The 9,153-nt window shown below is 64.6% G+C and overlaps 1 protein-coding gene across 1 annotated transcript in view; it reads left to right on the top strand.

Moving 5' to 3' along the window:
• CARD11 (caspase recruitment domain family member 11) overlaps positions 1-9,153 on the top strand; it is a 31,207-nt gene that overhangs the window by 16,277 nt on the left and 5,777 nt on the right. The window contains exons 10-17 of the mRNA XM_023532756.1: positions 207-450; positions 1,278-1,330; positions 3,013-3,145; positions 3,667-3,868; positions 4,433-4,559; positions 6,669-6,909; positions 7,385-7,481; positions 7,888-8,054. Of these exons, the coding sequence (XP_023388524.1) occupies positions 207-450; positions 1,278-1,330; positions 3,013-3,145; positions 3,667-3,868; positions 4,433-4,559; positions 6,669-6,909; positions 7,385-7,481; positions 7,888-8,054 (1,264 nt within the window). The remainder of the gene's footprint in view (positions 1-206; positions 451-1,277; positions 1,331-3,012; positions 3,146-3,666; positions 3,869-4,432; positions 4,560-6,668; positions 6,910-7,384; positions 7,482-7,887; positions 8,055-9,153) is intronic.

Below are 9,153 nucleotides of genomic sequence, written 5' to 3'. Positions count from 1 at the left end.
GCCGGCACAGCCCAGGGACACGGACCCAGCGTGTCTGGGGTACAAGGCAGCGCTTTGGCTCCCGAGCCTGGGCTCTTCCCGCCTGTGTCCTCCCCGCCTCCCTCCTGAGGCAGGCAGATGTGCACACAGATGGCCACGCAGATGGGCACGAAGCTCGGTCACTCCAGGCCGAGCACAAGCCTCCCCTGGCCAAGGTCACCGCTGAGAACCAGCTTGCGGGCTCCCAGCCCTGCATCGGAGCGGGGCCGCATCCGAGTTAGATTCGGTGGCCATGCATGCTGTCTGTGCGGTGGGGTGCGGCCGTGCAGACTTCCGGCGCCCCGTGACCCACCTGCGTGTGCGTCTACAGCAGCCCCATCGGAGCCGGTCCAGCATCATGTCGATCACGGCCGAGCCCCCGGGAAACGACTCCATCGTGAGACGCTACAAGGAAGATGCGCCTCACCGGAGGTGGGTGGCAGGTGCGGGGAGGAGGCAGGACAGCGCCCGCCTGACGATGAGGCGGCTAAGGCTCGGAGAAGGGGACTGGCCTCCCCAGGGGCACCCAGCTGGCTAGCGAGTGACCAACCTCCACCGCTTCGTCCCACGCTACCCAGAAATCAGTGTCCTCTGCTCCAAGGCCCCAGGACTTTTCTGCCAAAGAGTGAGAGACCCCATGAAAGGCCCCCCAGCCCCTGCCCCGTCTCCCCTTTCCTCACCTCTTGGAAACCGTCAGTGTCCCCCACTAGCAAAACGACAGCAGAGGTAGGCCTGGGCATCCTGGGCATCCAGATGTCACCAAGCAGCCAGATGTTGTGCACATCACACTCAAAGTCCAGGATGGCTGGTTTCAGGAGGACCTAGAGCCAGGCGGGGCTGAGGGCCGGGGGTGGGGCTGGCACCTGTTGCTCTGGCACTAGAGCCGCACAGGAGCCACCGAGAGCTCTGGGGACCAGCTCTTTCGGCCTGTCACACACTGCAGCCCACCGAGTCCCAGTGGGGTCAGTCCTGTATGTCAGACAAGGGGGAGTGGGGTGCCGGGGACTCCTTGCCTGCTCTTCCTGCCCCTCCTCACCTCCGGCAGGGCGTCCAGCGCCCCCAGCCCTCCCCCCACCCGCCTGCTGTCCATCCGCCATCCGTCTGCCCCCAGAACCGAGGCCTCTCGGAAGCTAGGGTGCTCTGGGAACGCCCCCTCCCCCACGGGCGGCTCAGAGCCACGGAGCTGTCACAGGCTTGTCCTCGCCCACCCCGTGTCCTGCTCTCACGCTCGTCCTCGCTGCCTCCCTTGTGTCCTGTAGCACGATTGAAGAGGACAACGACAGTGGCGGGTTCGAGGCCTTGGACTTTGACGGTAGGTGCCCAGTGGGTCCAGCCGTGTCGTGCATGCTGACGGAGCCCGGCGCGTAGTGGGTCCTCAGGAAAGGCGCGTGCAGTGGATTTGCAGGCAGCGGTGCACAGGTGCCGTCTGTGCCCGGAGGCCGGGCCTCCGTCCCTGTGAGCTGTCGGGGTCCCAGGCGCCCGCAGGGGCCCGGCCTGTGTTCTGCAGGCAGCAGCCACCCGGCTGCACACACGCGTCACAGTTGCATCTGGGGCTCAGAGAGACGAGGCCCGTGCTTGTGGCCAGCTCCACACGAGGGCCCGCCCCATGTGCCTGGTCCGGTTAACTGACTCAGTGACTTCGCAGACATGCCGTTCTGTCCTGAGCTGGCAGAATCAGCAGCCTTAGATGAAGGAACAGGAGGGCACAGGTGGCCCGGAGCAGGGCGAACGCGTAAGAACCCGTGCACTAAGCTGTTAACCGACCTGAACAGGACGAGTAGGGACGGGGCAGGGGAGGCAGGGAGATGCGGCCAGTTGGGGCTGTTTCTCATCTTCTGAACTCGGAGGTGTGGGGCTGGCGAGCCCTGGGAAGACTGGGGGTACGTAGTTACCCTGAATCGCCCCCCGGCAGAGCTGGCATGATGTTCCCTTGGCCCAGAGTGTGCTACACAGAATGCCGGGAACAGGGGCTCGGTCTCCAGGGAGAGTGTGGCCCCGGCCACTCCCCTTAGAGCCAGGGGGTCCAGTCTGTCCCGCACACCCCGCATCTCCACGCCTCGCCAGGCCCTGTTACAGGAGCACAGGACACAGACTCACGTCCCCGTCCTTGCCGTGGCAGAGACTGGGGACGGCCGGGGACCTGTGGGCTTCACTAGTGCAGACGTACAGATCTGGAGCCTCAGGAGATGGCCAGGCGCCGTGGGATGGCGGCAGTGTCCGTGGGATGGCGGCAGTGTCCCCCGGCCCCCGCAGAGCCAGCAGCATGGAGGCTGGATTCCCCGCCCTGCCTCTGCTGCTGCCAGCTCAGGCTGCCAGCAGATAAAGTGAAAGATTAGTGGCTGTCTTTAATTGGGGGCCATCAGAAGCTGTCAAGTGTTAAAGAGAGGTTAGCACCTAATGGAGGTTGCGTGAGGAGAGGCAGGAGGAGCCCTGGGCGGGGGGAGGGGGCTGCCGAGAACTCTGGGCAGCCGTCCAGAGCGTTCCGCAGTGCCGGGGACAAACTCCTTTTGCAGAAGAGCTTGTCACCAGCCCAGAGCAAGGCGTGCAGAGCCTGCAGCCTGAGCCGAGCAGGGTGCCTTTCCCCCAGGCGCTCGGCCCCGCCAAGCTGGGGAGGGGGCGTCTGTGTGGGCCCACAGGCCAGGAAGCTGGGAGGGGGTGGGGAGACCTCAGGTAGCCCCAAAATGGAGACACGGACCCCAATTCAGAAACAGAACTAGCAGCTGCTAACGGAAGCCTTTTCCCAGATAACAAAAGGGGTCTTTAGAAACCAAGTAGCTGGCGAGCTTCCTACAAAGGGGCTCGCAGAGGCAGGGGAGTGGCTCCGCTGAAGCGGGTGCGCGGGCTGGGCCCCACGCCCCCGGGGCCTCAGGGACCGGGGTGCTGACTGACACGGCCCCTTCTCCAAGCCTCCCTGCCGGGGGGGGATCCCCGGGACCCAGGCCCCTGACCGCCTGCCCCACGTGGCCCGGCCCTGCGGGGCCCCCTCCTCTGCAGATGACAGCCACGAGCGCAACTCCTTCGGGCCCCCTTCCATCCACTCCTCCTCTTCCTCCCACCAGTCCGAGGGCCTGGACGCCTACGACCTGGAGCAGGTCAACCTCATGTTCAGGAAGTTCTCTCTAGAAAGGTACTGTGGTCGTGGGGGGGCGGGGCTGGGCTGGGGCAGGCCGAGGTCACGGCCGCTCGCGCCCCAGGTTCCCCCACAGAGGGTCCATCGGCACCCTGAATCCCCCTGGGATTCCTGTCCGGGAACCCCGGGCAATGAGCAGTCACTTCCCCGGCCAGGCCCAGGGGACGGCCTTGCCCAGGGCCACACACCTTCTAGAGACCAAGTAGCAAAACGGCAGTGTCACGATGGCCAGGCCCCACCGGTGACACAGAGTGGCCCGTGCGCCTGGCACCGCAGGGGGCCCGTGCGTGACCTCGGGTCCCCCGGCCACAGCGTCTCCCGCTCCCGGTGGTCCCTCTGTGGCCGGGTGGGCGTCTGTTTTCGCTGGGGAGCCAGTGCCAGCCGGCTCTCACGGTGGCTGCCGGGCGCAACTCCCCTGGGCCTCAGACAACCCAGGAGGCCGCCCCTGCGGCCGCCCCGGCCCTGGCAGGGGCGTCCTGACTCCAGCCACCTGACCGCTGCGTGCTTTCCTGACCCAGACCCTTCCGGCCATCGGTGACGTCCGTGGGGCGCATGCGGGGTGCCGGGCCCTCCATGCAGCACACCACGCTGGCCGGCGACAGCCTCATCTCGCAGCTGACCCTGCTCGGAGGCAACGCACGCGGAAGCTTCGTCCACTCAGTCAAGCCGGGCTCCCTGGCCGAGAAGGCGGGCCTCCGCGAGGGCCACCAGCTGCTGCTGGTGAGAGTCGGGGCTTGGGCGTGGGCACGCGGCTCTCCCTGTGCCCTCTGCACCGCTGGCCGGTACGACCCCCCCACCGCCACGCCTCCACGGTGCTGTGGGTTCCCGGCCAGGAGGAGGGAGCCGGAAGGTGACAGGGCTGTCAGCACCTCGCCAGGAGTCCTTCTCCAGGCTCTTCGCAACTCCTCACTGGTGTTTCCAGACCCTGTGCACACGCGTGTGCACGCGCACACACACACACGTACACACATGCGTGCACGCACGCGCACATGCGCGCACGCACGCACAGGCACACGCACACACACGTGCGTGCATGCGCGCACACGCACACACACGCGGCTGCACGCGCGCACACACACACACACGGCAGCACGCGTGTGCTCTGCGGGGGTGGGGGAGACACAGCAGGCACATGAGCCCGTCGAAGCGGGGTGCTTTCTACTCCCGGCCCCGCTGGGCTGCTTGGTGCTGGGGAGAAATGCTTCCACGTCCTTGGGGGGAGGCTCACCCCTGCAGCTCTGCTCCCCGTGGAGCCGAGGACAGCAGTGTGTCTTTGGTACGCAGCTGGAGGGCTGCATCAAAGGCGAGAAGCAGAGCGTCCCCTTGGACACTTGCACGAAGGAGGAGGTGCACTGGACCATCCAGAGGTGCAGCGGCCCCGTCACACTGCACTACAAGGTCAACCAGGAAGGTGAGGCCACCAGAGTCCCCTGCGCTGGGCTGCAGCCAGCCGGGCACCCGACCCGGGCGGGAACGGGGGGCTAGGCAGGCGTTCTCTGCTTCCCCATCTGTTCGGCGGAGGAAGAAGCCGGCCCGGCCCCGTCGGCAGGCTCCACGGGGCAGGAGTGGCAGGGTGGGCAGGGGAGGGCTCCCACCTGCCCGCACGCCTCGGCTGTCCACCCAGCTCATGTGCACACAGCAGGCCCAGCCACAGGCGGACCGCCGGACCCGGCGGGAGGAGGACAGGGCCGTGTCCCCCGCTGGCCCGCTCCCCCCTCTGCCTGCCAGGCCAATGCTCGCTTCCTCTGCCAGGCTCCCCAGCCCTGACGTCAGCAGCGCCTCTGGGTGGCCGCTGTGGCACGAGCTCAGCCACTGAGCCACGCTGAAGGCCAGGCCTTTTGCACTGTGGTTCCTGGTTCCCGGACAGCCAGGCCGCCCCACTTCTGGTCTGGCCCCCAGCAGCCTCTTCCCCGAGCCTCGTCCCGGGCCAGGACACCAGGCAGCGAGCCCCGACTTTGTCCTCCGTCTCCCGCAGCCTGCGTTCTCACCTCCGAGTTTCGTCCTGCGTGATTACCTCTGCAGCTGGATCCTATTTTTAACCACCAGGGCTCATGAATGTTTCAGCAGAGTGTAAACAGCCGCTTCTCTCTGGCTGCTCCCCACTGCTGCCTGCCCGCCCCCCGCACTCCTTCCTGGCAGCGCCCAGTCTCAGTGCGAAGATGCTAACGAGGCTGACCCCAAACAAGACCCCTTCTCCTCATGCAGGGCAGGCGCCTCCCCTCGCCCGGGCGGGCTTTTCAGGCCAGGAGAAAGTCCCTGGGAGGTGCCCTGCCGCGGGCGGGCAGAACCACCCAGCGTGGCGTGAGCGGTTCCCAGATCGTGTGGCGACCCAGCCCGCGGTCTGGATGTTGGTGGAGGGACAGCTCCCTCTGGCAGGGTCCCGTCCATAGGGACCACCCCAGGTGGCAAGGAGCTCGGCGGGTGATTGGCCTTACCACGACGCGTGAGGCGGGGGCCTGGCCAGGAATCCCCCATTCCCCATGGGCATGACCAGGCGACCCCACGGCTCAGGTCTCCCAGTGGGGGGTGGGCACGTGACGAGTGATTTCCAGGCTTGGCACTGAGGACCCGTGGGCTTTCTCTGCGTCATGCAGCTCTCTGCATGCAGGCAGACTCCAGCGTGGGCGTTACGATTTACGTGTGCGTGTGCGTGGTTCACGCCCCACTCCCTTCTAAAGGGATTTGTAAAATTCGACACTGAAGGACGGTGACGTTAAATAAGGTTAGAACGGCACGTGCCATGGTCCCGCTACTCTGGAAAACCGTTTGGCAGCGTGTGCTAAAGCTCCAGCATACGTAGCCGGTGCCCTGATCGGGCTACCGCGGTGACGAGCTGAGAGACAGGAATCACTCGGCCGCCGAAGATGCGTGCGGGGTGTCGATGGCAGGGTTAGCGCAGGAGCCAGAGCTGGGAACAGCACTGGGGCACACGAGAGAGAAAGAGAGAGCGCCGTGCGGAGCACTAGACGGCGATGAGGAAGAGCAGGGACGCCCCTGCAGCGTCACGATGGCTCGGACACGACGAGCAGCCAGAGCCAGACGCGCAGGAGCACCTGCTGTGGCCGCCGTCTCTGTGAAGCGCGGCACAGCTGGTCCGGGCTGGGCACAGTCAGGGCAGCCGTCATCATGCAGGGTGTCGGCAGGGCGTGGGAGAGGGTGCTGAGGGGTCCTGGCCCAGGTGCGGACCCCTGTGGACACTCATCAAGCTGGATACTTAAGGACGATGCTACTTACCGTGTGTAAGTTATGCATCAGTTAAGGGGAGACCGTCAAACGTGAGCAGCATGCGGTGGGGGGAGGCACGGAAGCCAGCAGGGGGCATGGAGTTGCTGCAGCTTGGCACAGAACTTAGCTCCGAGCTTCTTGGCAGCCGAGACAAAGGGGGACCCACAGATGACATCCCCTCACTCATCGGGGAGCACAGACATCTCACTGGCCACCAGCTCCAAGAGGAATCACACGGCGCGTTATCTGGGGGTGGCGGCCCCCAAATCTGCTCCCACCTCCCGTCCCTCCCCAGGATACCGGAAGCTGCTGAAGGACATGGACGAGGGCCTCATCACGTCTGGGGACTCCTTCTACATCCGGCTGAACCTAAACATCTCCAGCCAGCTGGACGCCTGCTCCATGTCCCTGAAGTGTGATGACGTCGTGCATGTCCGCGACACCATGTACCAGGACAGGCACGAGTGGCTGTGTGCGCGTGTCGACCCCTTCACGGACCACGACCTGGACCTGGGCACCATACCCAGCTACAGCCGGTGCGGCCGGGACCTGGGCCGGGGGCCGGGGGCTGGGCAGCTTGGCAGCAGGCTCACGGGGCGGGGGGCTTCTGCTCTGTCAGGAGTGAGGCCCCATCCGCTAGCTATTTCCTCCTCGACGTGGTTCCATACTCGGCAGGGGCGGTGGCCACCAGGGCCGAGCATCGGCGTCCCCCGACTGGGCGCACAGGCGGCGTCAGAGCCCCCGCAGACTACCAGTGCTGCTCGGACCAGCCCAAGGGCAGCTTCACTGGGCACAGGGTACGGACGGAGCCACGGCTCCCCGCAGCCAGGTGGCCGAGCCACGGCTCACAGCCCATCCTCGAGTCAGCGGCTGAGGCGGGATCCAAGCCCAGACTCGGGGCGCCGTGTGCGCCCCAGGGTGCCCAAGGCTCAGAGCTCCCGCCCTCACGGGGCCCCCTGCCCAGGATCGGCTCTGGCCCTGAGGCTCTGCCACCCCCCTGTCGCCCCCTAGAGCCCAGCAGCTCCTCCTGGTCAAGCTGCAGCGTCTGATGCACAGGGGCACGCGGGAGGAGGCCGACAGTGCCCACCACACCCTACGAGCACTCCGGGTAGGTCCCCACCCCACCCACACGGGCCTCCTTGAAACTTTGGGGGTCACAGACGGGAGCCGGTAGTGCGTGGGGATGAAGGGTGACGGGGACTGGGTTCTCAGGCACGGGACACGCTCCAGGAGGAGCCCGCCCTGTGCGCCCTCCCCCGCCCCGACGGTGAAGGCTGAGCCAGGGCTCGTGGTCCAGCCGGCACACGGGCCTTCCCTCTGCTGGCCCGGCTCTGCGGGAGCGGGTTTCGGGCGCCAGTTACCGTCCCCAGCTGCTTCCGGCTGGAGGCCTTGATTCCCCGACGGCCACTTCAAACCCCTAAGCACAGGGGCTCGGGGACACGTCTCTGGTTCTCAGCGGTGCTCACGTGTCCTGCCAAGCCCAAGGGTCTGACTGATGGACACGCTGGTTTCAGAACACTCTGCAGCCCGAGGAACCGCTTTCCACCAGCGACCCACGGGTCAGTCCCCGCCTCTCGCGAGCGAGCTTCCTCTTCGGCCAGCTCCTCCAGGTAAAGCCCTGCAGAGCGCCCACGGACTCAGCCACGCTTTGCCATGGCCCTGCCCTCTCCCGCCCCCTTTCATCCTCACCATGACCGGGGAGAGGACGGTCTCTGTCTGTCAGAAGCAAACCCCTTTCATAAGAAATTTGAGAAAAGTTATCGCTAAAAGAAACTTAACTTAGCTGTTAAAATCAATAGAAAAATCAAACAGTGTATCAGGAAAGGAAAACAAACATTTTAGTTGTCTGGGTCAGTTTAGTCTCTCAGATTGAGCAATAAATTTATCTCTGAGCATCCCAGCAGCCAAGGAAAAAAGAGAAAGCCAGCAGATTCTTATAACCTTATCTAATCAAAACATTTTAGCTCTTTGGGACCAAAACAATTTTTCTTTATATTTAATTTTAAAAGGGATTTTTTTTTTCGCGAATCATATCCAAGGACCATTGAGTAGCATAGTGGGTGATATCTTCAGAAATTATTTCACATAACTACTATGAAAGCAGCCTGCGTGGCCCTTTTCTCTGTCACGAGTTGACAAAAGCGGAGGGAGCCTTATTAAGATGTGAGTCTGTGTTCCTGTGGAGGTTTTGTGCTAATTAAGGCCCGGTAGAGCTAGCGCGTCACTCCACGGCTCTGTCCTGATGTTGGAACAGGAAACCCAAAGATACGGTTAATGGTGTGTGACCCTAAAACCCAGGTAGATGCAAACAGGTGGCAGAAAGGTACAGATGGGGAAGGGGACCCTGATGAAGTCTGAGGTCCTGCCCACATATCCTGCAAGAGTCCGCAACCTTGACCTGACCCTCCGGGTGACCCACCCAAGGTCCTTGGGTAGCCCAGGCTGAGTGGCCAGCAGAGGCTCCCAGCCAGGGCCATCAGCGGCTGGGCGTTCCAGGTCCAACATGCCCGGTGGGCCAGTAGGGGGGACTCCGGGAGGCCTGCTCAGAGCCAGGCCCCGCAGGCTCCATGCCTGGGGAAGAAAGAGGGAGCGGGCATTGTCCACTTAGCTACCTGTTGACACCCACACAGCCCAAGGACCCACACCACCTGCTGGGGACCGCCTGTTTTCCCGGGGGAAGGGACGACCTGGGCCCCAGGGCAGAGCTGGGCCGTGACAGAGGCCTGCCTGAGGCCAGGGCGAGGGGCTCATCGGGTCAGGCAGACCTGGGGCTGACGGCC

Source organism: Pteropus vampyrus, unplaced genomic scaffold, assembly GCF_000151845.1.
Source record: "Pteropus vampyrus isolate Shadow unplaced genomic scaffold, Pvam_2.0 Scaffold90, whole genome shotgun sequence".
In the NCBI taxonomy this organism is placed as follows: domain Eukaryota; kingdom Metazoa; phylum Chordata; class Mammalia; order Chiroptera; family Pteropodidae; genus Pteropus; species Pteropus vampyrus.
This window is presented reverse-complemented; position numbering and strand designations above follow the sequence as displayed.